Here is a 26,628-nt window from a genome sequence, read left to right as displayed (position 1 = left end):
ATTCATGGCCGGGTGCCAGGCCAAGCTCAAGGAGTCCAATCAATAAGAGAGAGGAGGGATTGATTCTATGAGCAAGGGATATTGAGACCATGACTGGAAAAAGTACAGAGACAACTAGCCAAACTAGTGGAAACACATGAACTGTGGACCAATAGCTGAGGAGCCCCCATGATACTGGACTAGGCCCTCTGGATAAGCGAAACAGTTGTTTAGCTTGAAATGTATAGGGGCACCCGGGCAGTGGGGTTGGGACCTGTCCCTAGTGCATGAGGTGCCTTTTTGGAGCCTAGTGCCTAAGGTGAGACACTTTGTGCAGCCTTGGTGTAGGAAGGGGGGCTTGGACCTGCCTCAAATGAATGTACCAGGCTCTGCTGACTCCCCATGGGAGACCTTGCCTAGGAGGAGGAGGGGAAGGGAAGTGGGTTGGGAGGGAATACTGGGGGGCTGGAGGAGTGAGGACAGGGGAATCTGTGGTTGGTATGTAAAATGAATAGAAACTCTCATAATTAAAAAAAAAAAGGAAAAAAGAAGGGAAACTGAGAAGGATGGACAGTGAGAGTCACAAAGATGAGGTAGACAGAGAAAGCTAGAGGTCACAGAAAAGTTGGTCCCTCCCTAAAAGGCATATTATGGTACATAGGACAGGCCAGGGTGAAATCAGTTGTACATTGCAGTGATTTCATGGATCTGAAAGTGTAAGAGTCTTAACTGACAGGCACTGAGCCTTGGGACTCTGCCCTGCTGTAGGACTCCAGTAAACCATTATTGCACAGCCACTGTCCCTGCCAAAATGGAAACATTCTGTGTGTTAGATCAGTTTCTGTTATTTCAGAACCCTTTCTAAGACAGGATGACTTTGTTTCTGAGCCTGGCTTTTAGACAGACATTCAGACAGAAGACTCTGAAAGTTTGTTGCCTCCAATGATGATGATGAGAATAAGTGACTCTATGTACAGTAGCCGGGGGCTCTGCTTTTCTAGGACCAGACAGATCAGAACTTAGGACTTCCAAATTTCACCACAGTTTCAGGAAGGAGCTTATGTTGGACTTAGTCCTGGTGTTGAGTAATGAGTCAGCCCATGACAGCGTATCCAGTGCATTTGTAAAGAAGTCTCTAATCACGTATTGTTTCTGGAAAACAGTAGTCACAGGAACCATTTGACTTGGGTCTAACACAGTGATGCTCTGAGCCTACTCTCCACGTACAGTGTAAGCACAGTGTTCCTTCCCACCCCACAGGCACCAGAGAGTGTGACCCCCATGCAGAGTCTCACAGAGCAAGGTTATGACGATATAACCAGAATAGTGTAAGAGTTTCATGGTCTTAACTTTTCTATACTGTCACGCATCATTGTGAAGCTAATTTCTCTGTGTGGTGTAAAGGTATAACTTCAAGTCTTCACCTGTGTAGAAATGGGCTGGACATTTCTGCATAGTTTGTAAATATGAACATAATCCAAATGATGAGCATAAGAACACTCACAGCAAATATTCCTCTTCCTCACTGCATCCACAATTCACAGTACAGCATCAGATGGGGTGAGTTTCCCAGGCTTATGTTGTTAATAAGAAAAATAGGCACTCATGAAGTCTCCCTAGATTTTCAAGACCCTTCCCAGAATGTTCACTTTGGGAAGTAGAGTGGGAATGGTTTGTCTGTTCCACTGGGGGTAGGACAGAATAAAAAGGCAGCGACCATAGGGACCAGGCTCTCTGTCTCAGTGGTACCTCAGTGTGGCTGCCACATATGCCCACTCCACATACCATCCCTGAAGCAAAACTGGTTGCCTTTTCTATCAGCAGAGTAGGTTCAAAGCTACCTGAGTCTTTGGACTGTGTTTTCTGGCCCAAATTCTGAGTGCACCCATTTAAGCCCTCCCAAACAGGAAAAGTGGCACCTCAACCAATTCTAGAAAAATGTTGGGGCTAGTAATGATTGGCCTAGGAAGCCAATACTGACTTCATTCATCCATGAAAGAAGACCCAGTAACCAGGTCTGGGCATATAGGTGTCCTCCTCTGGGGACCTCAGAGAAGCAAAGTCTGGCCCTTTTAAGAATGCAAATAGAAGCTGAACTCGGAAAAAAATTCAAAAGCAGGTATGAAGCTGGAGAGAAGGCTCAGTGGTTGGAACCACTGGCTGCTCTTCCAGAAGACCTGGGTTCAATTCCAAGCATCCACATGGTAGCTCACACCTGTCTGTAACTCTAATTCCAGTGTTTCTGACACCCTTATACAGACATACATGCAGGGAAAACACCAAATCATAAAATAAAAATAATTTACTAAATATATATTGGCCCATGATCCTCATATTAAGAGACTGCCACCTCAATGGATCCTATAGTAGAAACCAAGCAACAGCTATAATAATCTAGAAAAGAGTTGGCCAATAACTCTAACCAGGTAAAGGGCCTCCCTCTTTCCCAGGTTCCAGAACTAGAGGAGTTAGTCCTGCTTGTCTGGGGAAGTCAAGCAGTGGGTCCCCTCAACTTGAAAGGTTGTGCAACAGCTCCACCCTGACAGCTAAATTCCACCTCTGCATACTTTAGAGAAGGAGCCAGGCTTGATTTATTGGGAATTCAGACAAGCACTCAGTTTAGGCAGAAACTTACCATACAGCTCTGCCCCAGAAGAGAGGCAATCCATTGTGCATACATGCAGTTGGTTTTATTTTTGGGAGTGCCCACCACCAGCTACCAAATAAACACACAGAGTCTTATTCTTATTTATGAATTTCCAGCCTTAGCTGAGCTCATTTGTAGTCAGCTCTACTAATTTAACTTAAATTAACCCACTTCTCTTCTTCTACATTTTGCCTCTGGACTTTTACCTTTCTCTATTCTATATCCTTTCATTTTCTTCTTACTCGATGGCTGGTTGCGTGGCTGGGTAGCTGGCCTCTGGCGTCCTCCTCTCCTTCTCCTTTTCTTGCTCCTCCCCCTTTTCCTGAGCCTAGATTTCTCCTCCTATTTATTCTCTCTGCCTGGTAGCTCCAACTATCCCTCTCCTGACCATTCAGCTCTTTATTACACCAATCAGGTGTTTTAGGCAGGCAAACTAACACAGCTTCACAGAGTTAAACAAATGCAACATAAAATAATGCTACACATCTTTGCATCACTAAACAAATATTCCACAGAACAAAAGAATAAAACACATCTTAAGCCAATAGACCACAAAACATAGTGTCTGATCCTGTGAAGATCTGGTGCTGTGATGATCTGACTCTGAGCAGGATACTCTAACCTCAGAGACTAGTCTGCAGCTTTGCTCAGTGTCAGATACAATTTCAGAAACTGCCTGACCAGAGAAGTTAACTTCCGACTCACTGGACCAGACACTACTGCATTACCCATCCAGCTACTTTCCACAGTATTGTCACTAGACAGCAAAGACAGACCATCCGATAACCAGACTAAGGCCCATCCAGGTAGAGAAGTCAACATGAGCTCTGCCTCCTTGAGGTTGTCACTATTTTCTTCTTCCAGGGTTAGATGTTAGTATACATGGTGGATCTCTGCCAAAAAAAAATCACAAAAAAACAGACTAGGAAGCTGAATCCTCAAGCTCCTGGAAAACAAAACATAGCCACAGGTACTAGGAGAGCTATAGTGGGCCTGCACAGAAAAAGGACACAAGAAAACCTGTGTTGTTGCATGTGCTCCCACTGCATTACACAGTTTTGAGATGCTCTCAATGGGAAACAGTGTGATGTGTGTCAGGAAACCTGAGGAGGAGTCAGTGAGGGATTCAACAGGCAACATTACTACCCAATTCTTATTAGGAAGACAACACCATTCATTTAAGAAACCTATACATTACAGGACTTTGTCCTAGGCACCAAGTGGCACTTTCTGATCCTTGTCTTTGAAAAGCAAAACTAAGGACAGTGATTTCAGCAATTGGTACAATCTGAATTCTCACATTCCTCCTGCTCACAGAAATCCTCCTTAACAATTACTCAGAGACTAGGACACCTTTGCCTCTCAAACACTTAGACGGAAGCCTCAGCTAGCTTCACGGACCACAAAACTGAATGAAATCCAACTGAGAACCATAAAAAGAACATCTAAAGCATGTCAATCTACTCTCTTCCCCAGAGCCACACACCAATATTTGGGGATGGGGCAGAGAGGGGGAATGTTCTTGGCTGATGGTTTTCTCTCCTAACATTCTGAGATGCTTCTGAGGCACTCTCTCTTGTCACTGTCCAGGGAACACTCGTTTTAGCCCACAGCTATGCAACTAATAGACAGAAGAAAGAACATGGTGTTCACAGTGGGAAGCACCCACAGCTCAGAAGTATGTGAGTGTTGTTCCTGTGTGGTGCTTGCCCAGTTTTCTGTCAACCCCAAAAACGTCAGGGCAGAAAGGTCAACCTAGCCTTTGTCCCTGTGTGGTTATTCTCCCCACCTAACCTCAGACCCCATGACAATAATTTCTGCTAAGCTAACAAGAAGAAGAAACACATCACACACCAAGTGTGGCCTTATGACTTAGAGCAGATTTTTCAGCCTAATCTCTTGAAGACTATAAAACGTGAATGAAGGAATTTAAAGGAAAGCATAAATGCAAGATATCTTCTGCTCACTGGTAAGATAAGTCAGTACTGTTGAGATGTCTGTAGTTCTCTGTGTTGGTTGGTTTTTGTCAACTCAGCACAAATTAGAGTCACCTGAAAAGAGGGAATGCCAATTGAGGAACTGCCTCTATGATTCATCAGTAGTGTGTGGGATATTCTCTAGATGAAATGATTGATGGAGGAGGACCTAGCAGCATCACCCCTTGGCAGGAGGTCTTAGATTGGATAAGAAAGAAAGAAAGAAAAGAAGAAAGAAAGAAAGAAAGAAAGAAAGAAAGAAAGAAAGAAAGAAAGAAAGAAAGAAAGTCATGAAAAGTAGGCCTAAGAGGCTGCCATGGCCTCTGCTTCAGTTCCTGCCTCCAGAGTTCCTACTCTGCCTGAGTTCCTTCCCTGACTTCCCTTCATGATGGACTGCCATCTGAAGGTGAAATAAACCTTCCATTCCCAGTTGCTTTTTGTCATGTGGTTATTCCACCAACAGAAACCTCACTAGGACATCCCCTCAGAGATCTGTAGATTTAATATCATCCCTGTTAGAATTTCAATGTACATTCTTCACACAAAATGAGAATAATCATAAAGTCCATAAAGATCCACAAAGGATTCTAGATGGTGAAGGCAAAATAATAAGGCTGGGGGTGTTACACACCTGCTTTCCAACTATACCACAAAGATACTACAACTAAGTAGTGTAGCACTGGCAAAAATGTACTCACAGTCACTAGGACCAATAGCAAGTGGAGCTATTCCCCTTGGGTGTTAGTATGAGTCCCAGATCCTAAGCACTGACCTGGATATGAAGAGAAGCCAACCTTGAAATATCTGGATATGATGATAAGCCAACCTTGAAATATGTAGACATATTTCACATCCCACTTGCTCATGGACTCCACAGACATGGGACTCCTTTGAACATCTGTGGACCCAAGATCCTACTTGTGACAACCAGCAAGGTTGGCTGTACCTTCTGGCTGATGATGAAAGGAATACCATTGTGCAGGAGTAGAGCCAGGCAGGTCTGAGATGAAAGAGTGAGCCGAGACAGCAGAGTACTCTCTCACAGCCCACAGTCACTCATGGCTTCTGTTAATCATCATCATCATCATCATCATCATCATCATCATCATCATCTCACTGCACTAAACACACAGGATTGGATGGGCTATGGTGGCACATACCATTAATCCCAGAACTCCAAAAGCAGAGGCTGGTAGATCTCTGTGACTTTGAGGCCAGCCTATTCTACAGAATGAGTTTCAGGACAGGGGCTACACACAAAACCCTGTCCAGAAAATCCAAACAAAACCAGGTAAACATGCATCCAGTCCCTGTGGGACCAGACCTCATATCCGTCCCCCCATTAAGCTTGGTCAAGGATATCATTACAGCTAGACACAATTCTTCTATCTAGCTGGGCAGCCCTCAGACTTGCAGAGATGAGGAGTGAACAAGGACTAGTCACAAGGACTAGCCAATCGCCCACCTACTCACCAGCTTTGAGGGAGCTACAGTTACTCTGGTGACATATGCAGTCTGTCATTAATTTGTGCCCCTTCCCTTTGCTATCTAAAGCTCAATAAGAAAAGTGACGCTCAACTATTTGGAGAAGCAGGGACGGCAACAGCTTTCAAGGGAAGAAAACTACATGAAGATGACAAACCCAGGTCGCTGGCATAATGTTCAAACCACCCAGCTTGAGGGCTAATTCTTGTCACTAATGCCAAGGCCTGTGACACCATCGTTTCTACCAATCCCAACAGCTCCCAAACTCTGAAAATCTCCCCCTCACACACTTGCCCTTCCAACTGTGTCCCAACCTGGAAGAACTTGAAGTCAAGTGGCTGTGTACTTCTGGTTTTCCAGGAGGAGACAGCTGGAAACACTGCTAGCACTCTTTGACTTTTGGAAATGACACAGATAAACTACCTAAGGCATAATAGTCAGGAAACTAGAGAAAGAGTTCCTAGTGACCAACATGCACACCTTGCCCACACTTTTGGTTGTCACCATAGATCCAGGGGAGAACTGTTGCCAGGAACCTAAGCACAGGTAACAGGGAAACATGGGGCTGATGCAGTCTTAGACCTGGTATAGATTAATTAGTCAGGATACATGGCATTAGATCCATATTGTTTAAACAAGGACACTAATCAGTTTTTACTTCTGTCTAAACAGTGGTCATGCAAAGCCTTTGGCTTGGATCTAAGTGTTGATGTCCCAAGTCTGTCCCCTGCACACAGTATAGGAGCAGTGTCCCCATCCTCCCTGCAGACATCAGAACAGACACACATGATCCTAGTGCAAAAGAAATTGTCTGGTCACCAAAGTCCATCACCAAGGGACTTATATTGTGTATCTCCAGGGTTTACCATCTTCTAGGATCTCAAGTACCATTTATAAAAACATGAGCCCAAAATAAATTGGAATTTTTCTTGTTGTTCCTTGTCATGAGACAGTTAAAATGCAACCGATGTGCTCAGTCATGGAATGCTAGGGAAATCAAGTGTAATATCTTGATGGAGATATGCTCCTGCTTATCCCTATTTACCCCTGTACATAGACTCACACACCTGACCAAGTCTACACTCAACATATACTGCATTTTTTAAAAAGATAGATGGAAGGATATAAAAAAAGTATTCATCAAATTCTAGAATGACACTTGTACAAAGCTAAAAGCTTTGATTAAATAACAAAGATAAGTAAACTTCATGGATGACCTTAGGATTACCCACTAATACTCAATTTGACCTGCTGGGTTACAGAGTGAGTTGAAGGGTAGCTTGGTCAATTTAGTCCTAGTCAGACCTGTCTCAGATGAAAAAGTGAAAAGTGGGCTGAGGATATGGCTCAGTAGTAACATGTTTGCCTAGCCTGTATAAGAACTTGGGTTCAATTTCTAATACTGTCAAGGAAATAATAAGTGGCTACATACAATATTTTTCCCAGAGGAGTTAATACAGCTTTATTAATTGGACGACATCTGAAGGGAGAGAGGGAGTGGAAAAGTTACCATTGTCACTCAACTTTCATCTTAGGGTCACTTTATTTGTAGTTTAAAATCTATTTCTCAAACTTAGAAAATGTAATGTGATACATATACAATAACATGCGTACAATTAGACCTGGTCATTCTGCATCTAGGATTCCAGCCTGAGATAAGAAAAAAATGGAAAGAGTTAAACAGGAAACAGGTATTTCAGGATGCTTTGCACACAGCTCTGTCCACAAGAGAAAAATGAAGCAAAAACTCAAGTGTCTATTGCTAGAGGCTGGTCGAACACGAAGATTTTAAAGCAGCTGTTGAAGACCACAGCACATCTGTAGGATCCTGCCTGTGAAGATGTCAGTGATAGTTACCAAGCAGAGTACAAGGTTAAGGAGCAGCATGCTGCACCAATAAACAGATATTATTTTCATAAAGTAAATATCAAATGATGCATCCTACATACACATTCATTGCAAAATAATTTCAAAAATGTTTTCAAACACAGCATATTTATCTCCTGAAGCACTTTCATAAGTGAGGAACCCAGGGATGGAATAAAAGAATGCTTTGAAGGGATTGGTATAAAACCAGTATTTTTTAAACGACCTGAAAATTATAAATAACTAATTCAACTGTACATACATACACAGCAGTGAGGGCAGATTTATAAGTGACTTAAGTAAATTGGCAAGAAGAAATGCATTGAACCAGAAACTGTAACCTGACAAACATAAATGAAAAACCACAGTTTAGTAAGGAATCTCCTCCCACCCTCAACATCTAAAGCCAGGCAACCCTTTCTGTGCTAAAGGACAGATAACATACCTGGGACAGTGACTTTTGGATTTGGGACTCTCTTTATTTGACAGTCATGGTATCTGGGAGGAGGTGCAGAAGATTAGGAACAGGGGAAAGGGACTGGCGCCCTGAGTGCTTCCTTCAACATTAGAGCAAAACATCACTCTGCTGACCATCTGACCATCTCACGTGGAAGGAAAAGATATTTGGCAACAACTAAGTTGCACACATCCAAAGGGTCCATAAAAGCCTAAAAACAAACAAACAAACAAAAAACCCTCTTCTATAGGTAAGATATTAACTGCCAAAAAGATTCCTCCACAGTGAAAAGATGATGTCATCAGACCCTTTGGTTGAGGTTGCTGTTAGAGAAAGCATACTGATCTGCTGAGTTACCCACTATGTGTCAGCAACAACCTTGATACTCAGTCAAAACCCTCCAGAGCATGAGAAGCTGAGTGACTATTGCCCGTATAATTCAGTGATCTTCCCCCATTGCCCTCCCACCTCAGACAGCATCACCACTAACTCTAGGCCTCTGTGGTACAGTTCATACAAAACAGATTTCATGGTGAACCAGTGGCTCTCATCCACAGGCAACACCAGCAGCCTACCTGCCTGGACACACACACACACACACACACACACACACACACACACACACACACACAGGAAGAGAGGCTAGAATAACCTGCAGGGCTGACAGGACAAGCCGATCCCAGGACAATCCTGTCAGTCAGCCTCTACCTCTCTAATAACACAGCAGGGAAGGTACAGGTACCAAGGCTACCTCAATGGAGACAGGTATTTATATATTCAAAGGTGAAGTTATACTCACTGCCAATGATTTATCCAGAAGAATAATTAATGAAATGGTTTTGCTGACTACCTAGTTGTGTGTTTTCCACAAAAGAAAAGCTTGTGACCTTTGTCTTGGGAAGATCACGCCCTCTATTGCAGTGCCAGATTCCAAACACAATCATCAAGTTATGTGCTTGAATTTGAGAATTCAGAAAAATGAAGAAACTGTCCGTAAAGAGTCTCTGCCTCTGTAATGTGCTTGCTTGTTTGCACATTATAACGTGGACTAAGGAGGGTGGGTGGAGAGAAGGGAAAGTTAGTTGGCAGGGAGAAGGAATTAATGCTGGAGATGGTCACAGAAAAGCGGGTCCCTCACTAAAGGACACCTTGTGTAGGGAAGGGCTGGTGCAGAGTCAAACCAACTCTGAGTTGCTCCTGTGGCTATGGAAGCTTCATGGAGTCCCCATTGCTGTACGATTTAATTAAACCTGTGTAATGAAATCTCCAGGGAAACTCCTCAGTGTTGTGTTATAACCATCATCAAGTCCCCTAGGTAGGCCCTAACACAATGCATACACATACACGCCTAGACACACATAGTCACAAACAGCCACTCATCAGTGTTTCTTTCTCAAACACAGCTTTAACTCCACACTTCTGTTAACATAACTTCTGTTCCCTGTCAGCACAAACACTGTATGGGAAACATGGCTGCCATAGGAAATAATGGGATAGATATATAAACTGTACTGGTGTTGTTGTTGTTACTTTTTAGATTTGTGTCATGCTGTATACAAGTATTTATCAAGAGCCCCTGTTGGCCCACATATGTTTTTGTGTGTAGCTGAGCATAGTGTGTGTGAATGGGGGAGTGGTATGTGAGATCGAGGGTGGTGGAGCTTGTGTGTGTGTGTGTGTGTGTGTGTGTGTGTGTGTGTGTGTGTGTATGTGTGTGTCTGTGTGTGTGTCTGAAAGCCACTAAAAGAGAACAGGAAACACCAACCCAACCACAAATCCTTTGACCTATGATCTGTCTTGCCTGTAAAATACACTAGGTCAGAGCCACGTTGTGGTGGTGCACACCTTTAATCCCAGCTCATGGGAGGCAGCGGCAGGTGGATCTGTGAGTTCAAGGCCAGTCTAGTCTACAGAATAAGTTCCAGAAAAGGCTCCAAAGCTACTCAGAGAAACCTTGTCTTGAAACACCCCCCACAAAAAAATCCCAAACAAACAAACAAAAAACAGTTCACGAGGGCAATGGAGACAAAACCTTGTGGGAGTAACCACCCGATGTCTGATTTGAATTAAGGCCCACATCATGAATGGAACCCATACCTGACACTGATTGGGTGACCAAGAACTAGAGTCTATAAGTCCATACAGCTAGGATTAAACCAAATACTCCTGTTCTTAAGGGGAAAGATAACAATTAAACGACTCATGACATTCTGCTATACTCATGGATCAGTGCCTTAGTCAGCCATCATCAGAGATATTTTTCCGGGGCCTCATGCAACAGATGGGAACAAGTGCAGAGACACACAGAAAGACCTTGGAGCACACAGCTCTAAACGAGACAGCTCTGTCAAATCCCTCCCCTCAGAGCTCAGGAAACCCCGAGGAAGAGAGGCAGAAGGAGTTGGAGTGGCAGAAGTAGGGATGGAGGACACCCTGAGAACAAGGTCCACTAAAACAACTCAGCAATGCTCATGTCATATCAATGATTTTATAAAATTTGGAAAAGTCGCATGTGCACTCTATAGAGTGCAGCCAACAAATAATGAGGACTGCTTCATGGCTTAAAAATCTTAAAAATTTCTAAAAAGTAGTATAATGTAGCTTGAAATATTTTTGTGTCTTTAAATCACTTTTTAAGTTAGCATACAGAGTATTCCGTGGCATTTTGGCATTTTTCAGACATTTTGTCTTTTCTGTTTACCCCACTCTTTCTCTAGTCAGCCTTACACTCCATATGTTCTCTTCCTACCATTTCTGTCTCTTTTCCTCCTCAGGAAACTTTTCTTTGTCCCCTCCCCTCTTAATTTCATGGCCCCTGCCACACACACAAAAATAGGAAGGCATACATAGATATTTAAAATTAGATTGCTGCTTGGAATGTATAGGCAATTATGTCACAGGTGTACACAGACATATGAATAGGGCACCTATACAGAATTGTTTCCTAATCAGTGAATTGACACAAAACAATACTACTACCCAGGAAGAAATTCCGTATGCAGTGATATAAATAATAAATTACAGCTCAGTAAAGAATTTCTTTTTTTATTTGCCAAACCCAGGGCTCTTTTCATGTGATAAACAACAAATAACGTACCTTGGAAATCGGCTTTCTTTGTTGGCAGTTGATTCCACCAATGAAGACCATGTTGGGCATCACAGGTCTGGGGAAATCTAACACAAAGTCTGTGCGTAACAACCAAATAGATACTTGGCTGAAGAGATCATTCACAGTCACTGGGGTCTGGAGAACTTCAGAGGCAATGTCTGTAGCAGTTTTCAAAGATTGGGGGCAAAATATATGCTCCTCCATGTAGGAGATGTGGTTCCACACTCTCTCCTTGAAAGTCATGGTGTCTGTGAGTTTCAAAAGAAGTCTGGGAACATAAGACAGTGCACTGGGGCACTGGGCACCTTCTTCAAGATAGTGACAAAATATACCTCTTGAAGAGACCACTGAAGGGAGTGACAAATACTTGGCCACAGTTAAGCCGCACATATCAAAAGGATCCAGAAACACAGCATCAAAAGAACTCTGCTTCAAGTACTCCACTAACTTCTTGTCATTAAATAAATCTCTACAATGTGAAAATAATAATTCAAGGAAATGTTTGATTGAGCCTGTCAGGAAAGAAACCATACTTTGTTCTGGATTTTTCCACTGAGTGTCAAAAAAATACTTGAACTCACGGTTCATATCTTCCAGAGTGTGAGAAGTTGAGTACGTCTTCACTGTCAAATTCAGGGATTTTCCCAGTTGCCAACTCACCTCTGGCACAACTGCCACCACTTCATGCCCTCTGTGGATGAGTTTCTCCACAACCATCTGCATGGTGAACCAATGGCTCCCATCCATGGGCACCACCAGCAGCCTGTCTGCCTGGGCAAAGCCAGAGGCCAGCAGCAGACACACACAGAGAGGAAGGGAGGCTGGGAGGCCTACAGGAGCCATGGGAGAAGCAGAGCCTGGGATAGTCCAGCAGATGAGACTGAGCTCTTCTAATACAGCTGGTTGAAACAGTACAGGTGAAAACCTACTGCAGTGGACCCATGTATTTGTGTGTTTGCAAGTGAAGTTAAACTCATTGTTAATGATTTACCCAAAAGAGTAATAATTAACGAACTTCATTGGCTCCAAAACCTATTTGTTTTCAAGATAAAAAGTTTATGATCTTTGTTTCAGAAAGATCATGTCACCTATTGCTGAACCAGTTTTGAAATCATTATGAAACAATGTGTTTGTATGTTGAAATTCAGAAAAATTAAGAAGCTGCTTATAAGGATCTTCTATATCCATCACAGGCTCAATTGTATTTCATTAGAAGGGAAACTAAGAAAGATAGACAGTGAGTGTCACCCAGAAGAGGCAGAGAATGCTAGAGGTCACAGAAAAGCAAATATCTCCCTAAAGGGCACATTATATCAGAAAGGAGAGACCAGGGACAAATCAACATTGCTCTGAGTCCATGGATCTGAGAGTTCAGGAGTCTTGACTGACAGAAACTGAGCCTTAGGACTTGCCCTGCTGTAGGCCTCTAGTAAACCAAGTGCACCGCCACTGTCCCTGTCAAAATGAAAACATTCTCTGTGTTAGATCAGTTCCTGTTATTTCAGCACCCTTTCCAAGATAGGATGACTTTCTCTCTGAGCCTGGCTTTTAGACAGATATCTGGACAGAAGACAGAAGATGAAGGGATGAGCCTTTGAAGGCTTGTTGCCTTCAACGATGATAATCAGATTAAGTTGCTCTAGGAACAATGGTCAAAGGCCATGGTGATATTTATTTTTGCACCCCCATAAAGCTTATCTGGGAGTCAGAGGGAAAAGTCAGCTACTATATTAAACATAGAGATCAGGCAGTAGAAGCAACACACCTTTAATCTCACTATCACTCAGGAGGCACAGATCCATCTGGATCTCTGTGAGATCAAGGCCATACTGGGCTACATGAGAGAAAGAGTCAGGCAGTGGAGACAAATGCCTTTAATCCCAGGAAGTAATGTGGCAGGACACAGAAAGCTATACAAGGCATGAGGACACTGGAACAATCTCCCTTTGGCTGAGGATTTCCTATCAGTAAGAATGTGGCTGGCTTCCTTCTGCCTCTCTGATCTCTCAGTTTCACCCCAATATCTGGCTCTGGATTTTATTTACTAGTAAGATCATTCAGCAATTTGTCTTACATCTGGCAGCCCTAGTTTGTAGCATGAATTCACAAAAAAGCCACTTGCCTGTGGCCTCACAGGTCCAGACTTAAGCCTCAGTTGCTCATAGCTGGAGTTTCCACCCCATGTGGGCCAGAGTCTCTTTCACTTCTTCTCTCCCAGTGGATTGTAGGCTTTCTCTGGATCCCCATCTCAGGCTGATTACACACTAAGTAGCTGTTTTGAAACCTGCTTGGGGTTCTATTGATCTATGCACAGGAGTCAGCCTCACAACTGAATCGTTATTGTTGGCAAATTTGGTGAGCCAAGTAAGACTGCTCAGAGGTAGAAATTAGTTAAAAGAGAAATTCTTCCCACATTAAAAATGGGAAACATGTTTACAATGGAGGAAATTTGGTCTCTGTTTGATAACATATTAGGCAGTCTGAAAAGGGAACAACTAAAAGAGATGATAATTTTGATGCAATCTACATAACGTCAGTTATGAATATTATTTGTTTAGTCATTTATGTTTTAATCATTAAAAAGATTGGTTATTTGAGTGCCAAGATAAAAGTTTTAGAAGAACTTGTTAAAACAGATTACAGAGATGTTCAGACCCAGACAGAAGAATTTAAAGGTGAACCTATCTCAACATTGCATTTTACAGTTACAGAGAAACAGCCTAAGGCTTTCAAACAACCAATGTTAATCTATCCAGTAACCTTACAGGAACTGCCAAATGCTCAAGGCCGTGTATGAGCTAACTGGACTCCAATGGAAAAGTTAGATTTTAGGAGTTTCAAGGAAGCTAAAGTCTCATATGGCATACATTCCCTGTTTATAAAGCAGATGTTAAACTCGTGATCAACTAGTAATAGAATTATCCCTCAAGACTGGAAAGATTTGGTTATAGCTGTTTTAGAGGGTGGTCTACAGTTACAATGGAGGACCTGGTGGAAAGAGGAGGCTAAGACTATGAAACAACAAAGTAGGTCTAGAGGTATGGAAATTTCCCAAGATCAACCTTTTTTTTTTTTTTTTTTTTTTTGGTTTTTCGAGACATGGTTTCTCTGTGTAGTTTTGGTGTCTGTCCTGGATCTTGCTCTGTAGACCGGGCTGGCCTCGAACTCACAGAGATCGACCTGGCTCTGCCTCCTGAGTGCTGGGATTAAAGGCATGCGCCACCACCACCTGGCAAAATCAACTTCTTGGAGAAGACGATTATCTTGATATACAAAGACAATCTTTATATAATGACCATACCCTAATTTTATGCTGAATGGCAGCCTTGAATGCTTGAAACAGAATTGAAGAAGTAGGAAAGAAAATTGAGTCATTTATGAAAATTATACAGGGCCCAAAAGAAACCTTCACTGATTTCTTTCAAAGGCTGTCTTCAGGAGTAAATAAAATGATACCAAATTCAGAAGCTAGACAGATAATAATTGAATCTCTGACTCTTGAAAATGCTAATGCACAATGCAAAAGGGTAATTAGGCCATTAAAGACAAGATCAGCACCCTTGGAGGAATGGATCTGAGATACAATTAATATTGAATCTCATGACCATGATGATACATGGATAGGAGAGGTGATTTCCAGAGGTTTGAAGAAAAATAATAATGTCAGATGCTTTAAATGTGGTAACAAGGTCACCTAAAAAGGGATTGTAAACAGGGCATCCCTAGAATCAATGTTTCTTCAAGGAAGAATGGCAACAAAATGATCCTCCCTCTGGATTATGCAGAAGGTGTGGTAAAGGCAAATATTGGACTAACAAATGTAGATCAACAAGGGACAGAAAAGATAATCCTTTACCTTTGCCTTTGGGAAACTCCCTGAGAGACCAATTGTAGGTCCCCATGGCAAATTCAGTTCAGTCCTTTCCTGCCACCATAGAAGAAACCAATTCCCAGAGCAATTAAATAAACAAATGCCTATTGTAAAAACCTATACTGCTCAGGGTGATAGAATAGCTATAGCAGAGAGAACAAAATATTCAGGAGAAACCATAAAGTGAATTTTTTGGCAAACTTCTATAAATGAACAAAGACCAAAATTAAAAAAAAAATAAAAATAAAAATAAAATAAATGACGTTACCATTGTGGGTCTTAAAGACAAAGGTATGGATGTAACAATAATTGCACCAGAATTTTGGCATCCAAATTGGACTCTGCAGGAGTGAAATGTTCAGCTGTTAGGGACTGGAACATTATTTCAAGTGAAACAGACCACAAGATGAATTGAATGTATAGGAACAGAAGACAGAGAGGAAAATTAAAACCATATGTGGCCCCAAGTTTGGGAGGCTTTGCCCTGGAGGAGGTGGGAATGGGGGGTGGGCTGGGGGTAAGGTGAGGGGGGTGGAAAGGGGGAGAACAAGGGAATTCGAGGCTGATATGTAGAACTGAATTGTATTGCAAAATAAAAATTAAAAAATTTTAAAAAAACCATATGTGGCTAATATAGTTATAAATTTATGGGTCTATGATTTATTACAACAATGAAATACCCAGATTAACATTCCTCCAACTTCAGATACAAACCATAAACTAACATTTGTTTCTGAGAAAAATATTAGAAAGTATTTTAAAGAACATTCACCAGCCATCCAGATTGTACAAAAACAGGGCACAACAGCTGATGATCTTTTGAAGACACCAACAGCTCTACCTTTAAAATGGTTAACAGACAAACCTGTATGGGTTCAGCAATGGCCTTTAACATCAGAGGAACTATAGACCTTCAAAGAGCTGGTACAAGAGCAGTTAAATGCTCAACATACTGAAGAATCAATCAGCCCTTGGAATTCTCCTGCATTTGTTATTAAAAATTAATCTGGTAAGTAGACAATGATAACAGTCCTAAGAGCAATTAACAAAGTAATGCAGACAATGGGCTCTCTACAATCTGGAATTATTTTGTCTACTCTGTTACCTAAAGCATGGCCTCTTATAGTTATCAATTTAAAAGACTATTTCTTCTCAATACTCTTACAAGAAAAAGACAAAGAAAGATTTGCCTTCATCATGCCTCCTTATAATAATTCTCAGTTGTTTAAGAAATATCAATGGAGGATTCTCCCACAGGAAATGTTAAATAGCCCAACCCTGGGCCAATATTTTGTAGGACAACCGTTGGAAGTTATATCGAGACAATTTCCCAAATCTATAATTTATCATTACATGGATGATATTTTACTAGCTGATTCAAATGTACATACTTGAGAAAGAACGTTTGAAGAAATAAAGAAAATTTTGCTTTGTTGGGCATTACAAATTGCTCCTGAAAAGATACAAAGAGAGATTCTATTAATTATTTAGGATATAAAATAGGTCTACAAAAAAACTAGACCCCAAAAGGTGTGAAATAGGAGAGATCAATTACGGACTCTTAATGACTTTCAACGATTATTCAGAGACATTTCCTATCTATGGACTACTGTTGGGGTAAAAAATTAATGATAAACTGTTCCAAACCTTAGAGAGCAACAAGGACTTAAACAGTCCAAGGCAATTATCAGCTGAAGCTGAGAGAGAATTGGCTTTGGTGGAAAAGAAAATACAGGATGCACATGTGGATCACATGGATACAAAGCTTGATTCTGTTTTGTTTATTTTACCCTCTAAGCATTCTCCTACAGGAATTTTAATGCAGAGGGAAGATATTACATTGGAATAGATATTGCTACCAAATAAACAGAGTAAAAAGTTAAAACCGAAAAAAAAAACTTATGTGGAAAAGATCTCTGACTTGATTTTAAAAGGAAAATTGAGAATTCATCAATTAGCAGAAATAGACCCAGCAGAAATTGTTGTAACTCTATCTAATGATGAAATTGACAAATTATGGGCAGAAAGTGAACCTTGGCAAGGAGCTTGCAGTATTTTTTGGGGGGAAGATTGACAACAAATATCCCAAAGTGATAGAATTTAATTTATAAAGAGAGCTGATTAGATTTTGCCTCACATTGTATGGAAAACACCCATAGCTGGAGCTCGTACATGTTATACAGATACAAACAAACAAGGAAAGTCAGGTTATAATTCAGAAAATTTAGTAATATGGTTCAAAGTTCTTATTATTCAGTTCAAAAATCAGAATTATATGCTATTCTAATTGTATTAATGGGTTTTTTGGAAGCTCTCAACATAGTTACTGACTCTCAGTATGCTGAAAGAGTAGTCTTACATATTGAGACTGCAGAATTTATCCCTGATGAATCAGAATTAACTTTGTTATTTATTCAGTTACAAGATATAATCAGGAATAGGAAGCATCCTTTATGCATAACTCACATCTGATCCCTTATGGGTTTGCCAGCCCGCCCAGTACAAGGCAAAGACAAAATCAATAAACTATTGATAGGAAAGGTGCTGGAGGCTGGAAATTATAAAGAAATGTCCTACTTGTTCTTTTTACAATTAGACTCCAATACCAGCAGGATGTAACTCAGAGGGCACTCAGAAGAATGAAATCTGGCAGATGGATGTGTTTCATTTGGCAGAATTTGGAAAATTGAAGTATGCACACCACACCATTGATATCTATTCAGGATTTTAATGGGCAAATGCTCTGAGTTCTGAAAAGGCTGATTCTATAATTATACATTTGCTAGAAGTTATGGCCATCATGGGTATACCTGTACAAATTAAAACTGACAGTGCTCCAGCATATGTCTCTGCTAAAATAAGAGAGTTTTTTGCTTATTACAATATAAAGCATATTACAGGAATATAACACCATCCTACAGGCCAGGCAGTCACAGAATGATCAAATCGAACTCTGAAGGATATGCTAAATAAACAGAAAGGGGTAGCAACAACTCCCAGAAATAGATTACATAATGCTCTATTAACTTTGAATTATCTCAGTGCTAATGAGAAAGGAACAACAGCTGCAGAGAGACATTGGATAAAAGAAAAAAACTATAGAGTTAAATCAGCCTATATACTTTAAAGATGTGCTGACCTCAGAATGGAAACCAGGATATGTATTACACTGGGGATGAGGTTTTGCATTTGTTTATACAGGAGAAGAAGAGCTATGCATACCATCAAAATTGATAAAGGTTCAATTTGAACAAGAGAGACCTCTTAATTAGAAGGAGTGATAGTTCATCAACCAGCATGACCATCCAATTTAAACTAACTTATACAACTAACAAATGCTTTTCATTTCATCAGATATAACTTGCCAAAAGGGAACATCCCCATAGTTATTGTTGGGGAAGGATTTTTGTTTTTGTCTTTCAGGAGAATGAAGGCTAAGGAATCTGAAGAACACTGTACATATGAGACATCTGAAGAAAAAGAACAAATCATCCTGAAAAAAAAAACCCATTAGGTAGACACTGAACAACAAATGATAAAGCTATCCTCTCCTAGGACTTGACAATTAAACCAAAATTTTTCTTTTCAGTATCCCCTAAAGATGCCTTCACCCCCAGACATCAGGAAGCAATTTTAAGAACACCACACACACATTCCCAAGAGGTGAGGTGGGTCATTTTTGGCCATTCAATGGGTTATGGATAATTGTCATTGTTTAGGATGGTTAGTTACAAGTTGTTAATTGTTAATGGTTAGGAAAAAAGACTAAACAAAGGAGATTAGATTCAGGGTTCTTGTTTGAAAAAAAAGAGGACTTAAAAGGTAGATTATTGAATCTATTCTGAAAAGAAAAAAGAGAAAATATAAATATGATACGATATAAAGGTAGATATTAAATCTACTTTTAAAGGCAACTACTAGTTTTAAATATTTTTCATTGTATTGGATTTTTATGTATCATATACAAATTACATATATTGCTACAAATTTGAGATTGATTTATATAGGTATGATAAAATGAAAAGGTAAATGATTGAATCTACTTTAGAAGGCAACTACTAGTTTTAAATATTTTACATTGGATTGGATTTTTGTATACTGTTTATAAATTTTGTATATTGATACAAATTTGAGATTGATTTTGTTTGAAAATATTGAACATATATTTCTAATCTTGTTCAAGATATTGTAACAAGATTAATGTAACTTGCAACATATAACAATTAATGCAAATTGCTAGTCTTTGAAAGTTATTATTACCAACTAATTAGGATATAAATAAATGAAAGTTAGAGGTTAGTCATTACAATCAAACTTGTAGTCATATTAGATATGTTTTCCAGGTCAAGCAGAGATACATTTAGATAGACAGATCAGGTTGAAAACTACCTGAGTCTTTGGACTGTGTTTTCTGGCCCAATTTCTGAGTGCACCCACTAAGCCCTACCAAACAGGAAAAACGCAACCTCAACCAATTCCAGAAAAATATTGGGGCTAGTAATGCTTGGCCTAGGAAGCCAATACTGACTTCATTCATCCATGAAAGATGATCCAGTAACCATGTCTGGGCATGTAGGTGTCCACCTCTGTGGACATCATAGAAGAAAAGTCTAATCCTTTTAAGAATGCAAATAGAAGCTGAACTCTGAAAAAAATTTAAAAGGGGATTGAGGCTGGAGAAATGGCTCAGTGGTTGGAACCTCCGGCTGCTCTTGAAGAGGACCTGGGTTTATTCCCAGTATCCACGTGACAGCTCACAACTGTATGTAAATTCAGGGCTTCCGACAACCTCACACAGACATACATGTAGGGAAAACACCAATCAACATAAAATAATAATAATTTATTAAAAAATATACTGGCCGCTGATCCTCATACTAAGAGACTGCCACCTCTATGGGTCCTATAGTAGAAACCAAGCAACAGCTATAATAATCTAGAAAAGAGTTGGCCAATAACTCCATCCAGGTACAGGGCCTCCCTCCTTCCCAGGATCCAGAACTGGAGGAGTTAGTCCTGATTCTCAGGGGAAGTCAAGCTGTGGGTCCCCTCAACTTGAAAGGTTGTGTAACATCTCCACCACAACACTTACATTCCAACTCTGCATACTGTAGAGAAGAAGCCAGCTTCAATTTACTTGGGAAATCAGACAAACACTCAGTTTAGGCTGAAACCCGTCATACAACTCTGCCCCAGAAGAAAGGTAATCAACTGTTCATAGATAGAGTCTGGTCCTTTGCTTGTCTGATACTGTGGAGATATGGCTCTGAGCAGGATACTCTAACCTCAGAGACTAGTCTGCAGCTTTGCTCAGCATCAGATACAATTTGAGAAATTGCCTGACCAGAGAAGATAACTTGTGACTCACTGGACCATACACTACTATAATACCCAGCCAGCTACTTTGACACTGTTGTCACTAGACAGTAGTGATGGGCCATCTATCTGATAACCATTCAAAAGCAGTGCCCCATCCAAGTAGAGAACTCAACATGAGCTCTGCCTCCTTGAGGTTGTCACTATTTGGTCCTTTCAGAATTACAGGCTAGTATACATAGGTGTATCTCTGTCAAAAAAATCACTTGAGAAAAAACAAAAGAAGAAGTTGAATCCTGAAATGCCTGGAAAACAAAGCGTGGCCACAGGTATTAGAAGAGTTATAGTGGGCCTGCTCAAAAATGGTACACACACACAAAATCTTTGCTGTTGCATGTATTCCCATTGTATTTCACTGGTTTACTGACTCCATTGATGGGAAACAATATGATATATGTCTGGAGCCCCAAGGAGGAGTCAGTGGGGTGAACTCCTACCAATATTGCTGAATAACCCTCATCAGGAAGACAATCTGGTTCATTTAAGCACAGCAATTCTGCAAGTTCCTGCCTGTGAAGAATTCAGTGATCCATTACCAAGCAAAGTACAAGATAAGGAGCAGTATGCTACACCAATAACTAGATAATATTTTAATCAAGTAAATAGAAAATAAAGCATCACTTAGATACATCTATTACAAAATAATTTCAAAAAATTCTAAAAGCTTCAGACTTAGCTCCTGGAGCACTTTTGTAGGCAAAGATACTAAGGATGGAATAACAGAGTGGTTTGAAGGGATGGATATGAAACTAGTATTTTTTAAACAATCTGAAAATTATAAATAACTAATTCAGCTGCACACACATTCACACAAGTGAAGGTGTATAAAGCTCCTAAGTAAATTGGCAAGAAATATTTCATTGGACCAGAAACTATAAATGTTACAAACCCAAATGACAAACAGTTCAATAAGGAACCGTTTTTCCTCTAACATCCAAAATCAGGCCTCCCTTCCTGTGCTAAGGGACAGATAACACACTTGGGAAAGTGACTAGCCCTGGTGACCATTGATCTCACCAAGGAAGACCATGTTGAATATCACAGGCCTCAGATGGTCAAAAGTAAAGTCAGTGAATGACACCAAATGGAAATGTCCCTGTGGAGACCATTATCACAGGAAGTTGGACAGTTTCAGAGAAGATCTCCATTAGAAAATAATTGCTTAACCAAAAAATGAAAATAATTCCTACTCTCTCTTTAACATTCACAGTATCTGGAAGCGGTGCAGAAGATTAGGAACACGGGAAAGGGACTGGCCCACTGAGTGCTTCCTTCAACATTAGAGCAAAACATCACTCTGCTGACCATCTGACCATCTCACGTGGAAGGGAAAGATATTTGGCAACAACTAAGTTGCACACATCCAAAGGGTCCACAAAAGCCTAAAACAAAAACAAAAACCAAAACAGAACCCTCTGTTGTAAGATATTAACTGCCTTTTGCCAAACAGACTCCTCCACAGTGAAAGATGGTGTCATAGAGAAAGCATAATGACCTCCAGAGTTTTCCATTGAGTGTCAGCAACAACCTTGAACTCTCAGTCAAAACCCTCCAGAGAGTGAGAAGCTGAGTGACTGTTCCTCATATAATACAGTCTCTTGGTGAAGAAATACCATGACCAAGGCAACTCTTACAAAGGAAAACATTTAATATGGGTGGCTTAGTGTTTCAGAGGGTTAGTCCATTATCATCATGGCTGGGCATGGCAGCACACAGGCAGACATGGTGCTGAAGAAGGACCTGAGAGTTCTACAAATTGATCAGTAGGAACCAGGATGTGAACAGACACTGAGATTGGCTTAAGCATAAGAGTCCTCAAAGCCCAGTCCCACAGTGACACACTTCCTCCAAAAAGCCACACCTATTCCAGCAAAGTCACACCTCCTAATACTGTTGCCCCTTTTGGGGGCCATTTTATTAAAAAACTACCATATTCAGTGATCTTCCCCATTGCCCTCCACTTCTGACACCATCACCACTATCTCTAGGCCTCTGTGGTACAGTTCATACAAAACATATTTCATGATGAACCAGTGGTTCCCATCCACAGGCAACACCAGCAGCCTACCTGCCTGGACAAAGCCAGAGGCCAGCACACACACCAGAGAGAGAGACAGAGACAGAGAGAGAGAGAGAGAGAGAGAGAGACAGAGAGAGACAGAGAGAGACAGAGAGAGAGACAGAGACAGAGACAGAGACAGAGACAGACAGAGACAGAGAGAGACAGACAGAGAGACAGAGAGAGAGAGAGACAGACAGAGAGACAGAGACAGAGAGACAAAACTACAAGGCCCACAGGACAAGCCTATCCCAGGACAATCCAGGCAGTCAGCCTCTACCTCTCTAATAACACAGCAGGGAAGGTACAGGTACCAAGGCTACCTCAATGGAGACAGGTATTTATATATTCAAAGGTGAAGTTATACTCATTGTCAATGATTCATCCAGAAGAATAATTAATGAAATAGTTTTGCTGACTACCTAGTTGTGTGTTTTCCACAAAAGAAAAGCTTGTGACCTTTGTCTTGGGAAGATCACGCCCTCTATTGCAGTGCCAGATTCCAAACACAATCATCAAGTTATGTGCTTGAATTTGAGAATTCAGAAAAATTAAGAAACTGTCCATAAAGAGTCTCTGCCTCTGTAATGTGCTTGCTTGTTTGCACATCATAACATGGACTAAGGAGGGTGGGTGGAGAGAAGGGAAAGTTAGTTGGCAGGGAGAAGGAATTAATGCTAGAGATGGTCACAGAAAAGCGGGTCCCTCACTAAAGGACACCTTGTGTAGGGAAGGGCTGGTGCAGAGTCAAACAAACTCTAAGTTGCTCCTGTGGCTATGGAAGCTCCATGGAGTCCCCATTGCTGTACGATTTAATTAAACCTGTGTAATGAAATCTCCAGAGAAACTCCTCAGTGTTGTGTTATAACCATCATCAAAGTCCCTGGGTATGCCCTAACACTGCACATGTATACATGCCTAGACACACACAGCTTCTCATCAGTGTTTCCTTCTCAACACACAGGTTTTACTCCACCTATAACATCTATTCCCTGGCAGCACACTGTAAGTGAAACATGGCTGCCATATGAAATAATAGGATAGACACAAACAAAGTCATAGGGTTGTTTTTATTTAGATGTGTGGTTGTGCTGTTTATAAGTTCTCTATAAAGAGGCCCTGCATGACCCCATATGTGTTTGTAAGTGGTTTGCATGGTGTGTGTGAATTAGTGTGTTCTGTGTGAGACTGAGAGTAGTGGTGGTGCTGTGTGCGTGTATGTGTGTGGGTATGTGTGTGTGTGACTAAGTTGTGGGATGAGAATGAGTGTGACATGTGCCCAGGTATATGACCCAACAACTCAACTCCTTGCTGGTGAGATTAGAGAACAAGAATGTATTAAAGAATGGTCAGCACAGTCTTGTTCACAAAAATAAAAGTTGGTAAGCTAGTAGATATCACTCATGATCACTGAAAACAAGAGGACAATCAATGAAAATACTGTAATGTTATCTGCCATTGTCCATGGCATATTATAGCAGATGACAACTAATAACTCAGATGTCAACCCATCAGACGAATAACTCTCTGAGGGAGGAACCTGTTTCAAGCAAGGTTTACGGGGCCATTGACTGTGAAAACTGGTTCCTTCTGTCTGTCATTTCACATATGAAAAAACAGCTGTGGAATCTCCCGATTACCGTGCATTTTCATCTAATGTGTACCTCTAATCTCATGATTACATCTCAACCTAATGGGTATTTGTTCTGTGGACTGTCTAAAGATGATTTCTTCTTAAGCTGTATAATTTTGATGATTAGAAATAATAGTAGGAGATTTTTCATAGCTCAGGCTGACATAGGAAAATAGTATTCTCAGATACAAAGATATGTTTTTACACAATTAGCTGATTTAAGACCTCAGAGAAAATTCAAAGTAGACTATTTGTCCCTGCAAATAAACTGTAAAAGGACAGATTCCCAGGTGTCTTGTTTGAACCAACGTCAGGCATAAAGCAACTTTGGTGCCAGTTTCCAATTGCTCACCTCTGGCTGATAACGTTAAAGATATGACTCCCTGCACAAAATGTCTCAGCATCTGACTCCTAGATGCACCATCTCTAATCTAAGTTTTATGAGGCAAGATTCAAAGTTCAACTAATTTGTTTAGGTCTTGGGGTACTTTTAATGTTCTGTCCTTCCAGAAACTCAGGAGCACTTGAGCACTACAGGCCTTCTGCCTGTTCACCAGGAAGCTTGGCTGACAGCCATTCCCAGCCATGCTGGCTGCCTGGCCGGTCAGCATAACATTCCAAGTCCTAGAGACCCTGTGATTTCATATGTGTTATCAGAATGGCTCTGCTTCTTATTGTATTCTCAAAAAATGCAATGTGACCCTCAAAATGTAACTTATACATTATCCAGGGCTTTATATATCTATATATCTATATCTATATCTATATCTATATATATATATATATATATAGAGAGAGAGAGAGAGAGAGAGAAAGAGAGACAGACAGACAGACAGATAGACAGACAGACAGATATAAATAAAGATATATAACTATATAAACACAAACGTGGTAAGAAAGAGATGTTCAAGATGGAGGAATAAAGAAAGTTAGCATCAAAATGTGTGTGTTCCTTCCTTACCTATCAGACAGAAAAGTTTAATTCTCATTGATATCATAGATTATTTTGCATATCCTAGATATGGTCTTGGAACAGGCAGTCTAAAGACCATGATAGCTACCAATAAAGGAAGATGTCAAATCTGTTTATTTTTGGTTTTGACCGTGTCTAACTTAATGACAAGTGAAATACAAGGAAAAGAACTTCAATTATCTTTATGACTTACAGATTTCCACTCTTCCAACACCTATTCAATATAGTACTTGAAGTCTTAGCTAGAGCAATAAGTCAACTGAAAGAGATCAAGGGGATACCAATTGGAAAGAAAGAAGTCAAACGCTCTTTATTTGCAGATGATATGATAGTGTACATAAGTGACCCTAAAAATTCCACCAGGGAACACTTACAGCTGAATAACACATCCAGCAAAGGAGCTGGATACACAATCAACTCAGAAAAATCAATAGTCCTGTTGTATATAAATGACAAATAGACTGAGAAAAAAATCAGTGGAACAACTAGCTCCCTTCAAAATACCCACAAACAATATAAAATGTCTTGTTGATAAATCCATCCAATGAAATGAATGACTGATATGATAAAAACTTCAAGTCTTTGAAGAAACAAACTAAAGAAAATAACAAATGGAAAGACCTCCCATGCTCAGGGATTTGTAGGATTAACACAGGAAAATGACCAATCTACCAGAAGCAATCTCCTGATTCAATGCAATCCCCATTAAAATTATAAAAACAATTCTTCCCAGACCTTGAAAGGACAATTCGCAACTTCATATGGAAACACACACACAAACACACACACACACAAAAAAAAAGGATAGTCCTGAACAATAATAGAACTACAAGAGCTCTTACTATTCTGATCGCAAATCATACAACAAAGCCATTGTAAGAAAAACAACATGGTATTGGTTTAAAAAAAATAGACACATTGGTCAGTGAAATCAAATTGAAGATCTGGACATAAAACCACAAACCCATAAACATCAGGATTTGATAAATAAGCCATAAATACACACTGAAAAAAATTCACAGTATCATCCAGACATTGTGCATGTAGAATAATGCAAATAGATTCATACCTACAACCCTGCACAAAACTCAACTCCAAATGAATGAAAGACTTCAACATAAAAGGAGATATATTGGACCTCCTAGAAGAGAAAGTGGGGAATAGCCTTGAGTACCTTGGCTCAGGAACAGACTTCCT

General features: G+C 40.4%; 1 protein-coding gene across 1 annotated transcript; it reads right to left on the bottom strand.

Annotated features, from left to right (window-relative positions):
* Nucleotides 1-11,480: 11,480 nt before the first annotated feature.
* On the bottom strand, nucleotides 11,481-12,362 carry LOC131923319 (UDP-glucuronosyltransferase 1A7-like). The gene has a single exon (XM_059278312.1). The coding sequence runs from the start codon at nucleotides 12,360-12,362 to the stop codon at nucleotides 11,481-11,483; it is 882 nt and encodes a 293-aa protein (XP_059134295.1).
* Between the last annotated feature and the right edge of the window lie 14,266 nt (nucleotides 12,363-26,628).

This window comes from Peromyscus eremicus, chromosome 13 (assembly GCF_949786415.1).
Source record: "Peromyscus eremicus chromosome 13, PerEre_H2_v1, whole genome shotgun sequence".
Lineage (NCBI taxonomy): Eukaryota > Metazoa > Chordata > Mammalia > Rodentia > Cricetidae > Peromyscus > Peromyscus eremicus.
Note: the sequence above shows the minus strand (reverse complement) of the source record. Positions and strands in the feature narration are given on the sequence as shown.

Excerpts from the sequence above, each read along its gene's own strand:
- LOC131923319 (XM_059278312.1), bottom strand. The coding sequence starts at position 12,362 with ATGGCTCCTGTAGGCCTCCCAGCCTCCCTTCCTCTCTGTGTGTGTCTG.